This window comes from Anas acuta, chromosome Z (assembly GCF_963932015.1).
Source record: "Anas acuta chromosome Z, bAnaAcu1.1, whole genome shotgun sequence".
Lineage (NCBI taxonomy): Eukaryota > Metazoa > Chordata > Aves > Anseriformes > Anatidae > Anas > Anas acuta.
In genome coordinates, this window is record NC_089017.1 from 25,618,736 (window position 1) to 25,637,004 (window position 18,269).

General features: G+C 35.9%; 2 protein-coding genes across 4 annotated transcripts in view; one reads left to right on the forward strand and one right to left on the reverse strand.

The window, feature by feature from the left end:
• UHRF2 (ubiquitin like with PHD and ring finger domains 2) overlaps positions 1–13,432 on the forward strand; it is an 84,695-nt gene extending 71,263 nt beyond the window's left edge. Inside the window, exons 10-16 of one of the 3 annotated variants that reach the window (XM_068667640.1) lie at positions 4,228–4,334; positions 6,456–6,618; positions 7,196–7,333; positions 8,116–8,239; positions 8,632–8,795; positions 11,283–11,381; positions 12,290–13,432. In XM_068667640.1, coding sequence (XP_068523741.1) covers positions 4,228–4,334; positions 6,456–6,618; positions 7,196–7,333; positions 8,116–8,239; positions 8,632–8,795; positions 11,283–11,381; positions 12,290–12,436 — 942 coding nt within the window. In that variant the 3' untranslated portion in view covers positions 12,437–13,432. The remainder of the gene's footprint in view (positions 1–4,227; positions 4,335–6,455; positions 6,619–7,195; positions 7,334–8,115; positions 8,240–8,631; positions 8,796–11,282; positions 11,382–12,289) is intronic. The other 2 variants (XM_068667641.1, XM_068667642.1) reach the window with 2 other exon arrangements.
• A 2,607-nt stretch (positions 13,433–16,039) lies between these two features.
• The window catches only part of GLDC (glycine decarboxylase), a 41,197-nt gene continuing 38,967 nt past the window's right edge, over positions 16,040–18,269 (reverse strand). Inside the window, exons 24-25 of the mRNA XM_068667639.1 lie at positions 17,735–17,815; positions 16,040–16,674 (exon numbers count right to left, since the gene is read on the reverse strand). Of these exons, the coding sequence (XP_068523740.1) occupies positions 16,531–16,674; positions 17,735–17,815 (225 nt within the window). The 3' untranslated portion in view covers positions 16,040–16,530. The remainder of the gene's footprint in view (positions 16,675–17,734; positions 17,816–18,269) is intronic.

Consider the following 18,269-nt stretch of genomic DNA (forward strand, 5'->3'; position numbering starts at 1 on the left):
ATTCTCCCAAACCTTCTCATGAGGATATAGCATTTCAGAAACTCCACTTGGTGTTCATTGCACTCTGAAAGCACTAAATCAGTTCCATCAGTGGCAAAGATGCAGTGCAAGTATTGTAGTGAATTGCATATTTAAATTATTTTAAATCCAAATAAAGTCTCAATAAAGAGTTTCAGATTTGACTCAGTGTTTTATATCCAAAAGACCATTGTGAGTAACAGATTACCTAGAAATGTATATATGATATGCAGCTTTATTAACGAGATTGCGAGTCTTGCCTGGATCACCTGAATCTAGTGTAAGCCCTGGTGCAAAAGAGATGCAGTGTCCTATATAAATTTTCTGAATTATCCTGTCGTGCTATGTTACCAAGGGAACAGTTCTTTTCAGATATTCACTGCTCTGTTTTATACTACTGAGAATCCAACATAACAAGTTCATTACAGCCATTACATTGAGAGTCTGTCTGTCACCTGGGTTGAATATGTAGCTGAAAACCTGATGACTGATGCCATGAAACTTGCTGTTTTCAAATGCTGTCGTGTTTCCAAGATCTCTGGACCCAGCTGGTTTGGAACCTACTTGGAACTCCAAAATAATATGAAACAGTTTGAGTATCTCTTTATATGATAGCCACCAAATATCTTTCTTTTCACTCTTAATTGGTATTTGTCCATTCTTACTGCCTCTAACACTAAGGAAATACTTGACAAAATTTGTTGGACTACCTTTAATACATGCCTCTTCCAGGATTTCAGCTTTTCACAACAGCTTCTATTCTGTGACAGCCTTCTGTCCACCTTGTTTTTTATTCTGTATGATTAGGTATCAGTCATGCAAAGTGCTAATGCCAAAAAATACCTTTTTTTGTATCCTTTTCTGAATTCCATTGTGTCCTCTGTACCTGCATTATAATCTGAATCATTTTCACATCCTGAGAAGCCCTACTTTGTTCTACAGACCGGTCCCTTTTTGTCTTTTCTTACTGCTGGTACTATGACTGTCACTGTCATCTTACCTGCCTGTTTGTCTGCTTCTTTCATGATTGTGTGTGAAACTTTCATCTATACTACTCTTATTTGTGCTTTTTCAAAGTACATTTGAAAATCTTTGCATATCCAGTTGTTTCTAAAACATTGAAGAAAAAATTTGATATGATGTTAAAGTGGATTAAAAAACTGGAAAATAATGTTGCCAATGCTTAGTAAAACACCATTTAGCTCTTTTTTTTATATATTTCATGCTGTCCAAGAAACATTCTGTTCATGATCCAGGAAGATCTGGATAGGCTGGACTGATGGGCTGAGGTCAACTGAATGAAGTTCAACAAGGCCAAGTGCGGGGTCCTGCACCTGGGGCTCAATAACCCCAAGCAGAGCTACAGGCTGGGAGATGAGTGGTTGGAAAGCAGCCTGGCAGAGAAGGACCTGGGAGTACTGGTGGATAGTTGGCTGAATATGAGCCAGCAGTGTGCTCAGGTGGCCAAGAAGGCCAACGGCATCCTGGCTTGCATAAAAAGCAGTGTGGCCAGCAGGGCTAGGGAAGTGATTGTCCCCCTGTACTCGGTTCTGGTGAGGCCTCAGTGTTCAGTTTTGGGCCCCTCGCTACAAGAAGGACATTGAGGTGCTCGAACAAGTCCAGAGAAGGGCATCGAAGCTGGTGAGGGGCCTGGAGAACAAGTCCTACGAGGAGCGGCTGAGGGAGCTGGGCTTGTTCAGCCTGGAGAAAAGGAGGCTCAGGGGCGACCTTATCGCTCTCTATAGGTACATTAAAGGAGGCTGTAGTGAGGTGGGGGTTGGTCTATTCTCCCATGTGCCTGGTGAGAGGACAAGGGAGAACAGGCTAAAGTTGCACCAGGGGTGTTTTAGGTTGGATATGAGGAAGAACTTCTTTACCGAGAGGGTTGTTAGGCATTGGAATGGGCTGCCCAGGGAAGTGGTGGAGTCACCATCCCTGGAGGTCTTTAAAAGACGTTTAGATGTTGAACTTAATGATACGGTTTAGTGGAGGACTTGTTAGTGTTAGGTCAGAGGTTGGACTCAATGATCTTGAGGTCTCTTCTAACCTAGACAATTCTGTGATTCTGTGATTCTGTGATAAGAGTACTGTAGGTCAAGGATGTAGGCCTTATTTTCTGTTTGTGAATGCCTAACATGCTGAGATACTCTCTTGCTCAAATTCATACATTTTCAATGAGATGTTAGTTATATTCATGTAATATATAGAGTACCATCAGTCTACAGCCTTCATACGTTTTGAAGCATCAGCATACTTTTTGTTTTTCCATTGTGTCAAGCTGTGAGTTTCTTGCAGGACTTTGTCAATTTTTTGCATGAACACTAATAAAAATGAATTCTTTTGATATTAAGTATGTATTTAAATGAAAGAAAGATGAAAGTAACAGTCCAATTCTGTTTGCAGAATCTTTGCCTGATATATCATTGTTTTTCTCAAGTTTGCACAAGCTTCTTATTCAGTATTAAAATTTAAGCTATTTGAATTGGCTGGATTCATCAAGCAGATTCATCCCAATTCATATTATTGCTATCCCAATCAGCCCTGTGTTATTTCCATGTTTTGTTTGCCATGATGTTATTAGCAGTCGTTGAAAAAAAAAAACAAAAAACAAAACACATAGCTCAATTCTCTGATACCTGACTTTATAGATTTTTTTCTGTCCTTTCTTGGTAAAGGTTCTTGCCTTTTCAGTCTTTCATTTTTTGGAAATTGTTTCATATATTGCCCTTATACAACACAATTCTGTTATTTTTTTTGAGATTCATTAAGCACGGATAAGTAGACTGTTTATACGATGTCTTTGTTAGGTTTTGAGTATTTTTTTTCAGCTTCATAGCACTTGCTTGTTATTATGTATAGAGGAATCTTGAGAGAGAAACACTCTAATACAGCAGCTGAATTTCTGTTGGGTTTTCCCTACACCGAATAAGATAAAATCATTTCTATAATTAATTTATGGCCTTGTACAACCAACATTTCTCTTTCTAACTTTCTCTTTTTCTGCTGTTGTCAGTCATGAAATATCTGTAACAGTCTTGCAATGGATCCTTAATAATGTCAGACTTTTAATAGTGGTAAGAAATTGACTGAATTTTACTACTGCATACAAGTATGTTCAGAAATTTATTGTAAAAAAAAAAAGCATATAAACTTTACTTTCCTATTATTTACTATTATACTATTGCTTCATGATTTGTACAAAATCTGCATCTCCAAAGAAATACCATTTTAAGTATTTTTTTTTCTAGATATTCTTGAATTTACTAGGAGTAATATGAATTTCTGTGATATACTTCCTAAAGAAAATAGTAATACTGGCTTTACTTATGTGTATGTAGCTTTTGATTGTTCTTTTGGTACATGGCAAAAGATTTCATCAACCTTCCTTCAGTGTAAATACAATTCTGTGTAGAAAATCATAGAATCATAGAATCATAGAATATCCTGAGTTGGAAGGGACCCTTAAGGATCATCAAGTCCAACTCTTGACACCGCACAGGTCTACCCAAAAGTTCAGACCATGTGATTAAGTGCACAGTTCAATCTCTTCTTAAATTCAGACAGGCTCGGTGCAGTGACCACTTCCCTGGGGAGCCTGTTCCAGTGTGCAACCACCCTCTCAACTATGTAAATATACTACATAGTTGTATCAGCTTAAAATGTGAATCTAAATGAGTTTAAGCTCTTACTAGTTAGGAGTAGCTGGAGCTATTATCTTAAAGTACCTGCCTTGTATTTAAGCACACATGACTCTGACTTACTATCACTCAGCCCCTTGCACAAACTGAAATGATCTCTCAAAGCTATTTATGACTGTACAAGTTATTTATTCTATAATGATTATCTTTGTTACGGAAAACAAAGCTCTAGCAAGAGCTACACTACTTGTTCTCTAAGAAATAGTTTGTTTTTAAAGGTAATTTTTTAAAAAGTTGTAAAAGTCCAATTTTAATTTTAAAGGCAGACCATATTTTTAATAGGGATTCTCTGGTGAATGTTATATCTAGACCAGTAACTTTGTGCTGGCACAACTATTGTAGGACAATGATACTGAAATAGAAAATGACTTCCCATATTTTGGACTATATTTTTTGTCTGAGTATGTACAGCAAATTAAATTGCCCTTATATATACATACATATATATATATATATATATATAATTGCTTTGATTTGGAGTGTTAAAAACAGGGATAATCTTCTTGCACAGGATCGAGGAGATGAATTCACTTACACTGGGAGTGGAGGTAGAGATCTTTCTGGCAATAAAAGGATTGGAGAACATTCATTTGATCAGACATTAACACACATGAATAGGTAAGTTTTTCGGATAAAATAGAAAAGTATTCCAAAAACAAAAAGCTGTGTTATAATGCTTTAATTTAAAATTAACATTTTGCAAAATTCATTCTCGCTTTTACATGCTACTTTTGTAAATGGAGGTGCCTCTTGGTGCAACGAGGCATTTTATGAAGCATTATGTTTTGCTGATTTAAAGAAACGTTTTCACCTGAATGAACTACCCTGCTGTATTACTGATGAAGCTGCTAGCCTTGTCAGTGGTTGAAATTGTCCTACGGTTTCCTTCAAGGGACTCTGGTCTAAGTTAGTGAGAAGTTTGTCAACGCTTTTGGGTGGAACTTTTCTATTCCAGGTGACTCTCTCAGGCTGATTTATTTTTTTCTAAGCTTCACATTAAATGGTTAATTCAGCTATGAAAGTTAGTGTTAAGAAGAATGTTCCCCAATAGAAGAAATCCTTCATAGTTTGACAGTCCTTTCTTCTACGATAGCTCTGCATGAAAAACAATGAACTACAGTGTTGCTTTATTAAAAACACAGGCACCTGAAAAAGAACATTTATGCCCAAAAAGATTAGACATATACTTCCACTATTTTTATGTGCTTTAAAAACACTGCCTGAACAGACTTCTCCATCCTTTTTTATTTCTAAGAACATAATGTCTGTTACGTAGCTGACCACATAACAACTGTGGAGTGCAAAGATTGACTGAGACCTTTTGTTTGCTAGGCGTCCTTTTACATCTGATGTACTGCTGTCAAGTAGAATGGAGAGAGATTCTTTCAGCTTTTTGGTGGTGTTTAAAGGAGAGAGAGGAAAAGCCTGGCTTGGATGCTGAGAAAAGGAGGAAGGGAGGGAGGGAGGGAAGGAGGGAGGAAGGGAGGGAGCAAGGGAGAAAAGAGAGAGAGAGGGAGAACGTGATGTGAACAAGAACAAGGAGGGAAGATGGAAGGTTTAAGCAATAGAGCAGCAAGCATTTTCAGAGCAACATCCTTTTCAAAATAGAATTAAAAGCTGTGCTTCTTAGTGTCAGCATGTTTATGCTTTTAGGAAATCAAATATCCACAGGCAAATCTTGTCGTGTAGCTTTGCAGCAGTACACTCCATGCTATATTTACGGAGTATAGTAAGGTGCTGCTCTCCATTAATGATTTTGATAAAAGTTCTCAAGCACTGTGGTGCAGAAGATTGGTACGACTCTATGTAGTAGGACCAGAATTGTTTTTGTGCTTGTCCAAATATTTCTCCTTTTATTTATCTATCTATCTATCTATGAATTATTATTTTTTTTTTTTGCAATATTCATTGTATCCCTGTCTCACGCCATTCTTTACAATGTGGATTTTACATGTATATTTGTACCGTTACTGTTTATGAACCACATTATTTCTTCTGTTCTGAGATATGTGGTTTGATTTGAGTCTGATTCTGAAGGCTTTTCAATCCGTGGTTAAATCAGACGATGATAGCAGAGATACAATACTGTTTGTTGCAGCTGTTTGGTCTGGTAGGTGTGGACATTCTTACTACTTTTCTCTGGGTTTCTAGAAGAGAGTCTTCATATAGGATAAAAAGGTTTGCTTTTCTGTGAGTTATCTATTATTATTTAACTCCTACTCTGAGGCATTTTATGTATTACGGGAGAGATTTCAGTTACTTAGAGAATTTTGGATGGTTACTGTGTACTTTTTCTGTATAACATTTTTTCTTGCATTCATTACTTCTGTGTATGCACTTAAAAAGTCTAAAAATCTTCTGTTAGTGGGGAGTGATAGAAAACATTTTCCTTTTGTTGTATTTTTTTAACTCCCTCAATACTATCTAGGAAGAGATTAATTTTAAAAATGACGGATATTAAATCTAAAAGTATTTATTTTATTTAGCTATATTAGGTGAGTTTTCATCTTGACCTTTGGCAACAAGATACTTTTTGTTCCTTTTTTTAATCATACGTGGTAGCATGGAACTTATTGCTTCTGCAGTTCAGCAAGTTGTTAAAAAATACACTAAAAGATTCTATGCTTCTTGATAAAATGTAATTCGATATGGGCAGTAGACATGATGTAATAACATTAATTCTCAAAAATATGTTGTACAAAGCAATCTGTTTTATGAATATTTTAAATCTGTCTTTAGGGCATTGGCACTTAACTGTGATGCCCCCTTGGATGATAAAAATGGAGCAGAGTCTAAGAATTGGAGAGCTGGTAAGCCAGTCAGAGTTGTACGTAGTTCAAAAGGACGGCGGATCAGCAAATATGCCCCAGAGGAAGGCAACAGATATGATGGCATTTACAAGGTACTTTGATTTCTGCTGTGTACAACATAATATTTTTCTAAAGCTGTTTTAAAAAGTCTTGTGTGTGTTGCATTGTAAATTCTTTGTTATTGCTTAAAAGAAAGAATTCTTTTTTCTCCATGATAGCATTTTAGTCTTAGTTCATTCCACAAAGAACTGAACTGAAATTAGTCAGAGCAGTGATAATAGAACGTAGTCCAATAATAGGATATGTAAAGTTGAACACATAAGCTACTTATGTGTGCTTACTGAATGATACTCGTCACTGGAAATCAACTAATTTCCTCACACCTTCCAACTGTGCTCTAGCTTTTGAACGTTTGATGACTTCTCAACATCTGAAATAAAGAACACTATATTTATAATTATAAAATATATATATATAAATATACATATTTATATATGTATATAAATATACATATATTAAAAAAAAAAAACACAAAACTTTTACAGGTAATGGAAAGGCCACTTTATAACAACATGTGACTTAGCATTCTGATTTCTTCTTGAACAATTAAAGTATGACTCTATATATGTGTTTCACTTGTAATGACAGTAATTCTATGTTTTTCTGTAGGTGGTGAAATATTGGCCAGAAATTGGAAAATGTGGATTTTTAGTTTGGCGCTATCTTCTGAGGAGGGATGACGTTGAGCCTGCACCTTGGACTTCAGAAGGAATGGAACGGTCAAAGAAACTGGGTCTGAGTGTACAGGTTCGAATCAAGGCTGGCAGAGCAGGGATTTTTTTTATCAGTTCAAGTAAATGCAATCCAAAAATGGAAATCAGTTAAATCAAAGCCCCGTTTTTCCTGTACTTCACTGGGGTAGGATCATATACAAAAAATAAAAATAAAAAAATTACCAGTAAACTGTAAAGATCTTTAAAAAACTGACAAAGCTGAAGGAATAGTAGGTGATGCTTTCTGTCTTAGCAGTGAATTACTTTGCATGTGTATATTAGAAAATTAAGAGTTTGAATCCAGTTTGAAAAATGTATCTGAGAAATCAAAAAAAGTGTTCATTTTTGTGTGCTTTTCTCTATGTGCGACTGAAGAGTTTGTACAGATAATGTATTTCAGGCACAAAAGAAAACTGAGCCAGGAGGACTCAGGCATTGCAGAATCCATGAAAGATGGAAAGAATTAACACAGTATTTCTTTTCTCAGCAAGGCAATAGTTTATCATACTATATACCATCATCTTCAACTTTGCCTTTGCAGGAAACTTTGTGTAGTTGAAAAGGCATGGATTTGGATATCAGTTTCATTTTGACAGAACTCACTCTAGATTGGATCCTTTCACTTGGCTACAATTTCTCAAATATGGAGAGTAATTTTAAACTTTTCTACATCATGTAGGGTTTTAAAAATTATTTTGTAATTATTCCAATATGTAGTCATAGGGTTTCAGAGTCTTGTAGAAATTAGTCTTGCTCATATTTGGAAATTCCTGTATTCTGGTGGTTTTTGTTTTAAATCTATGCTTTTTATTTTAGTATCCAGAAGGTTATTTGGAAGCCATGGCTAGTAAGGAGAAGAAAGATAAGGTTAAAAAGCAAACTGTGAAACAGGAGCCAACCAGCCAGAGTAATGGAAACCAGAAAAGGACAATTGACGATGGTATTTCTTTTTACTTTTTAGCATTCATCAGCAAAGTCTGTCTTGTTATGTTTAGTAAGCCAACAACATGAAAACTTCGCAGAAACATGAAGCTATTTGGAGTACCAGTGTAAATCGTTAAGCACATGTTCTGTGATACAGTAGTAGCCTAGGGATCTTATGAATTTTTTTACTACACTTAGGGATTTTTTATTTAAGCTCAGTAGAAAAATGAACAGTCTTCTGTGCATTCCAGAGTAATGCTGAGCTGAAGTGAGTTGGAGTAGGGATTTGATTGCCGCATTTTTTGGGTGTAGTCCATGTAGTCCCTTCTAGAAACAGTTTTGCCTTCCCCTTATATTAGCTTAGACTAACACTCTGGTATTACTGTGTCTGATGGTCATAATCTTAAGCAGGTATAGAGGAACCTACAAATACACCTAAAGCCATGAGAATGGGAGATGGAGGGAAAGGAGAAGCTTTCCAATTGACCCAAGAACAGCAATGGCTGATTAGAGAAGATTGTATGAACCAGAAACTGTGGGATGAAGTACTTGCTTCTCTTAAGGAAGGACCAGTATGTTTGCTGCATGCTTAAATTTTTCACTTTCTTTATTTTACTTTCCTTTAAGTGTTAGGAGAAATCTTCAGTCTCTCTTAAAACATAATTTACTTGTTGTACTTTTGCTGAATACATATTGTTTCTAGCATTACTTTTATTTGTAAAGCTTTGAATTAAAGAAAATAATCCTTTTTATAGCAATAGCAATCCCATAGCAAATCCTTTTAGTGTTTGCTGGTGATGACTACGTTGACATTGACATAGTAGAGATCTTGTCTTACTCAAAAAGCATTAAAAGTGCTTATATATTCCTTTTTGAAGGGAGCATGTTTTCTCCGAAATGAAAATATGTTTTTTGTGCTGTACTGATGTGAGAAATCAGGCATGAAGAAAGATGGTTCTAGACACCACTTTTTGTTTTGATGGAAAGTAATTTTATGGCAGAAAATATAGCTTGCTTTCTTTGTTTAAGGAGACAAAAGTACGGTCATTTTCAAGCTTAGATACGGAATTTAATATTCTAATCCAAATCAAGATTATTCCGGTCTCTAGAGAAGGAACCTTCCGTAAGAGTGAAAATACTTTGCTCTCCCAAATGTCAAGAGATTGCTTACCAATGTCAAGTTCATAGTTACTTTAGCTGTTTTGCAGAAGAAATCAAAACACTACGAATTTAAAGTAACGTTATAAAACCCTGTATTAATGAAAATGTTTTTCAGTGAAAAACAAACCATTGGCTGGAAAATTAATGTCTAAAATGAATACACTTATCTACTTTATCTGAGAATTACCACTGGCTATTTATAGTGCTTCTCTAACAGGAAAAAAAAAAACAAAAAAAAAACACAAAACAAAACATCTAAATATAGCTCCCTGTTCTTTCACTTCAATGGTTTTGCTATAATGCAAAATAATGCTGTACCTTTGTGTATGAACCAACATTGCAAAGATATAAGCATTTGTCTTTGTTCAATTCAGTGTCTGCAATCATTAGAAAGAATTTCAGCCCAAAGTTGTACATAAGCAAGAGAGATATATGTTTCTAAAAAAGAGAAAACAGTAATTTAAAAGCAGTTGAGTTACTGAAAAGTCATTTTTCTACAGGTTCCTAACCAACATTTTGGTAAGTTTCATTTGTTTGCTACTAAAGGAAATACGTGTAGGAATGGGTAGCTGCAATGACAATGTAAAACTTTCTGGTTGAAACAACTATATTCCCATTTTAACTAAATAAATAGTTAAAGAGTTTTTAAGTGATTGCAAAGAACCATATTTTAGTTGTAGAGGTACCATTTTTCTATACTCAAACCTTTATGCTTGAGGTATTTGGAGATCTCTGATGTGTCAGAGATAAACATGCTTGTATGTGTAAAACACCTGATACAAATGTATTATGAGATTCCTCAGAGGTACTCTGAGAAGATTTAAAAACCAGGGAAGTTGTTTTACAGACTGCAGAGAATTCAGAGGGAGGACAAAAGAGGCTGTTAAGCTAGCTGTAATCCATAGGTACAGGCAGAGGTGACATTCTGAGTAAGAGTAATGTGAAGCAGTTTTCTTCTCCCTTGGCACAGCAGCAGAGATCATTCTGCAGCATTTCTGAGACAAGCAAAATTCTAGCAACAGTTAATAAACACTACTACTAAATGCTCTCACCTATGCTAAGAATCAAGTTTGAGGAACTCTCCAATACGTTTCATTTTCTTTATAATATTCATACTAAAGTAAATAATTTTTCAAACATTAGTTCTCTGGATTGTGGAAGAGCAGGGAAATTAAATGGCTATGGACCTGCTTCCTGATGAGTGCCACACTCTTGGATTTGGAGGATATAAGAACTTTTGGAAGTTCATCAATCTTTATGTAAAAAGTGTTATTTACTAAAACAGCACCTTTCAATGAATAGTATTAGAGAAAATGTGATTCAATCCTGATGAAATGAAGGAAGAGACTGTAAGTAGACGTGTAATAAGTGTGATCAGAATATAGGCATAGATAATAGCATTGAGAGAAAATGCCTGGATAGATATCTTATCAATATTGTCTTAGTGCTGGTTAGCTCTGGAAGGAAATGTAACGACCAAGTCATGAAGAGTACACCAGAGGAGTTCCAGCATAAGCAATTTCTTTGCAAAGCAAAGCAACTGTCTAACCACTTTATAGATTGAGTTTAGCAACTTAAACCACTTTTGTAATATTTTTACATTTTGTTAAGCGAGTTTGGTAAAAGACTAGCTCATTATACAAGTGTCTCATCAGTTGATCTATGCATTTGACACTTTTTCAGAGGCCAACTGATTTTATCACCTTTTCGGCTTAGGTCTGAGTGTTGAATGTGAATTTCATACACAAGTTCATTAATAATTTACATGTATGTAGTAATTACAGAAGCTGGGCAATGTAGTTTTGTAAATAATAAATTTAGTTAAAATATAAATGCTTTGCATATTTTTTGGTGTGCCTCTTAATAGTATGTCTTTTTTGTCCTTTGCCCTACACTAGAATTTTTTGAAGAAACTGGAACAATCCTTTATGTGTGTCTGCTGCCAGGAGCTGGTTTACCAGCCAGTGACAACAGAGTGCCTCCACAACGTCTGTAAAGTAAGAATAAATTCGGTCATGCTCTGGGCTGTTTTCTTGGCTCTGAGACAGCAGTCACTAGAGCCAAAATGTATTTTAGAAAGTTGATAATTATTGCCTAGCATTCTGAGCAATAACTTGCAATGCGTTTGCCTTCAGTGATTGCTGTGTAATCTTAATTTTACGTAATAAAGAGTGTAACTGTGCTTAGTATAAATCCTGATAGACATAATGAGTCAAGTTTATCATTGCTGTCATTCCATTATGTTCAGTGGAGTTATGTTAGGAAATTACTTGAGCCAAATGTTGGTATGGAAACAATAATTTAATTTTTCATAGTTAAGGGATAAAAACAGATCTTAAAAATGTGTAACACTTTAATGAAGAGTTGTTGAAACAGTAGAGGGTAAATACAAGAAAATTATTTGGGTTCATTACAAATTACCATATTACTCTAAATGTGTCTGTAAGGTTTAACTGAGTCTTGTCAGATGAGGTGGATAGATGGATGCTGTTACTTAAACAATATACCTGTTAATTCACCTTCAGCTTGACATGAAGGTCTGGAGTACTGTTGCATTCTAACAGGGATGCTAGAAAGAAGCTGCAAACGTAGCTCTGCTTCACAGGAAGGCATTAATGGAAATCTCAGCAGTGATGTTTTTTAATTCCTCCCAGACTCTATGTTTCACATCCCAGTCCTGAGCAGAGTTCTTTTGTTAGGTCATTTTAGTCACATAGGCAAAAATATGCCCCACAGGGCTTGGTAATGACTTCCTTTTTTTTTTTTTTTTTTTTTTTTTTTTTTTTACTGGAAGTACAGAAAATTGTGTCTTTGGTTTATAGTATTTCCTTAGTTTTTGCTGGGTAAGCTGTCAGTATAAAATGAAGTTCTCACAATTTACTTCCCAATCTTTTTTATGTCCTAGAGTTGTTTACAGCGTTCCTTCAGAGCTGAGGTCTTCACTTGCCCTGCCTGCCGCTATGACCTGGGGAAGGGCTACACCATGGTTCCCAACAAGATACTGCAGACCCTATTGGACCAGTTCTTCCCTGGTTACAGCAAAGGACGATGATGTGCTCAGATCCTTCCAAACTTCTCCCAGTGACTTTATAGACAGTAAAGGAGAATAAACATGGGGAATTCAACAGTGGACCAGCCAGCTTGATGGGACTCAATATATTGTCACAGTTTGAAGCAGCTAACCCTCTTCCCCTCATAGCCATCTTTTTGGTGTAGTGAGAACTCTTAATTCTCAGCTGTCTTTTAACATCAAGGGTAGTTTTGGCCAGTTAACAAATAGTTTTTAAAGAAAAAAAAAAAAAGAAGAAGCCTCAGCTCTTACTGGCCTAGCTGATGCTTAATTTATGATTTGTTTTTTTGTAACTACCTCAGGACAGAGGAGGATAAATTATGGGGATGATAAAAAGTTAGTGAAGTTTTAGCTACACACTGCCTCCTGAATATTAGTTGTGCCTGGTCCATGTGGTTTGATTTACATAAAAAAAATAAAATTAAAAAAAAAAAAAAGAAACCAACAACAAAACAAAAATCCACAAAAAAAAAACAAACAGCAAAAACCAGAAACAGCACTTAAGCCAGCTGGATTAAAGAACAGCAAATTCTGTGGTGTGCATAATCCTTTTTTGTCTTTTTCTTCCATTATGCTGTATTTTTTTTTGCAAGAACAGGCTGATTTTTAGTCTATTTTTGTGAGCTTCATTGTGCTTTTCTTGTATCTTATGCAAGTTGACTACTAATGACTAATGAGAACAATATGAATGCATTGTTGCTGCATTAGTGTAAAGTGATCTGTGTTTTTTGCACTTAAAGAGGGTATTCAAGACACTCTAGTTGTGTAAAAAATATTTCATATTAAAAACTGCCACTTCTGTATTAGTTAAACTGTATGCTTTTAGTAGGTCTTGTATCAGTGGCAATACATCTACACAGCATTGAAGGCAGTGCTAGCTTGGAGAGGGTTCAAATCGCTTCATATTGTGATCTGAAATTTTATATACAATATATCCCCCCCAAATATACCTTATTAAATATTTTATGATTCAGAAAAGTTGCTAATTTTGGTTTTTACTCTTATCCACTTACTTAAATCATAATATTTTTTTGAGATTTATTTTTTCTGGATTACTATGTACTTTCCTTAGGTGGGCTTCTTTTTCCTTAAAACACAAGGCTTTATATTCCTTTCATTTATCAATGCAAAAATTGGTAAATTAAGAAAAAAAAAAACACAACCCAACATCTGTATTCATGGGCTCACACATACTCTACAGCAATGGCTGTTGTGTTGCTACTCTGGTCTCTGCTGAGCTTGTGAAGGAAGCATGTTAGTTGGATTTCAGTCCATGTCCCGGAGCTGGAGCAAGCCCTCCCTGCAGGGCTGGCAGCGGAGCCGGGAGCTGCTCAGCACTCAGGTCGTGCACAATGAACGGGTCATTCAGAGGCATGTGGTATTCCTCCTCTCCATGGCCAAATGTTAGCTCAGTGGCTTATTCATTTCTTTCTGAGTAACTTCTCTCTCTCCTCACCTACCCTGCTGGTCTCCTTAGGATTTCAGTAGCATCCAACATACGTGAAGTTGGTAGTGTCCCTGGTAATGTATCAAAAACCAAACCAAATCGAACCAAACAGGTGTTGCTGAACAGTTGTGAAAGAATTAGCTCTTTGGCTTTTTCTGTGCTTATTTAAATGAGGATTCAGCCTTTGTTCAGTAGGTGGATTAGTATTAATAGTAAGCATGCAATTTAAAAGAGCTGTAGACAGTCTTACATCCTGTTGAATATCTGTTTTACATAATGGTAGTGCATTTTATTTTATTAACAGATGTCATTTTACCTCTGTAAGGCTCATTTGCATTTTTTTCAATAAGCAAAGATGCCCTCTTTTCCATTCAATCATTTTTTTACCAATTGGTCACTTGGATCTATAGTAGCTCTGCACCATTTTGAGAGGGAAAGCTCTCAAAACTGTGCACAGGAAAACACATTTTTTAAATTCATGTCCCAGCCTTACATGAGTGTTGGTGGAAATTTTAGTATTTATTTTGTGAATGGCTCTGATTTATATTTACAAGACCACTCTTATAAGCTTATTTTAATGCAGAACTCTTAGTAAATCTTGTCTATTAGGAAATGTGGTTATTTCTGATTTATATGACTGCACTGTGATTGAGTTTATTGTTAATCTACCATTAGCCACAAATTTGTTGGTTTAAGGTCAACTGTGGAAAGTGTGCCACTTAATACAAGTATGTACTTCTTTAAAAAAATCACTCTAAATTAAACGTTGCAGTTACAGACACAATCAGGCAGCTTAACGGTGCCTTTACCACACATTAAAGTAGCTTGAGAAGACTTTGTGGAGATAGTTTGACAACCCAGAAAGCCTTTCCTAATAACACAAGCAAAGTTTAGTGATGTTTCCCTCCCCCTTCCACCTCCCCTTTTTAGCCCCCACAGTGCTGTTATCAGTAGCTATGGAAAAATGCCCTTTTCAGTAGTAGAGTCTACATTAGAAAGTTCTAGAAAGTTCTGATATTCTCCACTGTGTATTTAGACATTTTGAGAGCCAGGTGCACCTTTTCAAATCAAAACTGCTATCTGGCCCAGCCTTTCTTTAATGAAAGCCACTCCTATTCCCAGTCATCTACAGTTTTTCTGTTTAACTAATCCCCCATGGAAGTCATAAGGTAGGTAATGTGTAAGTTGCAACTCCCAAATTCCTAAAGGGAATTCCCAAAAGTACGGTACTTATATGCAGCGCCGTAAACACTCGCCTCATCTGTGCCACTTCAGAGAAAGCTTCTGGGCATGACTGTGCGCGTACCCCCTCCAAGAAGAGGTTATGTAGTTACTGCTTTTAAGCACAAAACCATGCAGCCCTATTTCTGAGCATTACCTGCTTCCTGATTCACCAAATCCTGCTTCAAGTGGCCAAGGGCACCTGTCACTACAGAGGAGCTCATGTGCATTAAACACAACTGTACCTGCAAAGACCACACTCCTTTCCAGTATGCTCTTCTGCTGTCACATTTACAGTCTGTCTGTGTAACTGGACAGGTAGGTTTATATAAACATGGCTGGGAACAGATTGGAAGATGACCCCGTTTAAGGTTTGCATTCTGACTACCTCATAATTGAGTATGGCATTACATGTAGCATTAGGCATCTGGGCCCAGGCTTCTCTGTCAGCACTCTTGAAGGGCCGGAGCTGAAGTTTTGAATCATTTTATGCAAGCTGCAGACTCACGTGACAAAGCAAGGGACATTGAATATATAAACCAATATCCAAAATCAGATATTTCAGAAATATGTAAGGAGAATGCTTTTTTAGACAAGATTTAACTCAAGCACCCCAGGTTATATGGTGAATATATAACTTGCTCCATGCCTTCTTCGGAATAAGATAGGATCAGAGGGAACTTCAAGGAAAAACTAAGGTGATACAGAAAAAAAGTTTTTTACTGCTCAGCAAAACTAACCATGAAAATCACAGATTTATCTCAATGTTAATCTCTGCCAGTATTTTGTTTCAGATAGAATCAGTTTCCACTGTGGCAACTCTGACAAATAAAAACTTAAGTTTCAGGAGCATCAGTTCTATACTGCTGTGTTGAACAGAACTCTGTAAAAAGTCAAAATCCAAAAAATGATGACACTTAAAATTCTGACCAATTTTATTAGAATACTAACATTGGTAGGTAAAAAAACAGTAATGAAATATTAACATTAGCAACGTTACTTGTAATACGTGAAGTAAATTAAACAATCTACTTCATCAGTTTTTACAAAATATAAACAATTACTATTGCAGTTAATATTTAATTCTATTGCCTTATGCATCTGCTTTTTTTCTAACTTTTTTAAACAATATTTTCTATGCCACATCACAAACTGAAAGTTAATTGTTAAAACTTTAGCACAAAACAGACAAAATGCTTAATCAAGGCAACTTTAACATCAGCTGCTGTGGAACACACACATTGTTTACACCTAATGTACTGATTGTATTTACATTTTAACTGAGCAGTGATTCAATTAACAAATGCGATGATTACCCAAAATATACACAGTATATAAATTCCCTATCAGGTCTGGGAGGAGAAGGCCATCCTGATGGACTCAGAAACTCAGGCAGCTGGAGGCAGTGTTACGAAGATGCTCTCTTCTGTTCAGAGAAGGGAGATTCATAGGCTTCCATCGGTGGGCAGGTACAAACCAGGTGTTGATCTCCGTATATGTCATCGATGCGAGCAATTGTGGGCCAAAACTTGCTCTCAGGTTTCACAAACGGCTAAGTGCAGAACAAGAAGTTGAAAAAAATACTTTAATCTTTATGCCAAAAAAATGTGTATAAATGTAGTAGACACTAGAAGTTTTAAAAATGATAAATGTTGGAAAAGTGAATTTTAAGTGAAATCATAACTCCAATTTATTTTCAAACCCTTAAAGTTAACATGTATGTATAATAAAGATGGCAGTCAAAAGGCTATTTCCATTTTCAGAAAAGTGCAAGCATGTCCTCTAACACAGGTTTGCAAAGAAGCAGTTATGGCGAAATAAATGAACACTATGATGCTTTGAATAATTGGCTAACAGATTAAAAAAAAAACAAAAACACAAAGAAAAGTGATGGAGACTAACAAGACCCATGTTGTTCGATATAGTTCTAATATATGTGAAAAATAAAGTTAATTAAAATAAAGCAAGCTAGCAACTTCACAATTACAGTTATGTAATTCTTCTTTGAAACAGTACATTAGCAATAAAGCAGGTGCAATTCACTTTCAGGTGAGAGGAGTTGTATGTGTTTGTTACATGTGCTTAGTTAGCTGTTTATAAGGTTATGGAAGCACTTTTACGCAATACTCTGAGGAAATCTGATATGTCCAGCTCCAGTCTGGCCTTTATTTGTAGCTGGCTCACATTTATGTTGCTTTTCCCATGCTGAGCTTGCAGCTTGTCAAGCTCTCATCTAAGTTCTTTGTAGCGGAGCGTTGAACATCATGATGTGGGATTGTTTTGGGAGTGTCTGGTGCAGAATGTCCAGGCTGAAGTGACTAGAGTTCTAACTCACTTCTCAGTAAGAACATCCAAAATTTCTAAATCTCAGCAGTTAAATGTAAGTTCAAACTTCATTAGAGATTTTTTTTTTAAGTTATTTTCCTTGTCTTGCAAATAAAACTATTAGAACTGCTGTAGAGCTCACACACAAAAACAAAGTAACAGTTGAAAAGAAAAGTCTATAGTTTTTATTCTTACCAAATTAGGTCTTCTACAACGGATCAGAAAACCGCAGAGCGGAAAGCAAATTAATGTATGACCACATCACTAGTATTCCATCATTTACTCACCAGTGGGAATGCTGCCACTTCTCTGGAATAAGGACGATCCCACTTTGAAGAAGTGACACAGTTTAGAGTATGTGGTGACATCTACAAGCAGAAAGACATGTTTAAGACATGAAGTTGCTGGATTCAATTGAACAAATCAGTATGAAGCCTTCAAATTCACATAACTACTTAGTCACATTACTGTCTAGAGTTTCTCCTCACAATGTATCTCAGGGAAAAAAAAAAAAAAGATTTAAAACAGGAAGCAAGTCAATAGCTGGATATTTTCAATTTCTCTAACGGTATCACCCAAGGTTTGCATACATTTCTAGCTTTTCACTAAATCCTCTCAGTACATGAAAATTTAGTGCAGATTTACAACAGCTGAACAGAACTTGAGCCTAAAGCTGTTATATACCACAGTTGCTAGAACTTGAGCCTAAAGCTGTTATATACCACAGTTGCTAAAACAATTCATCTACTCTTTATTTTACTGTTAGTTATAAGGTAATTTCACTTCCCTTCTTATGCCTGATAAATAAGCACCTCTTCCTCA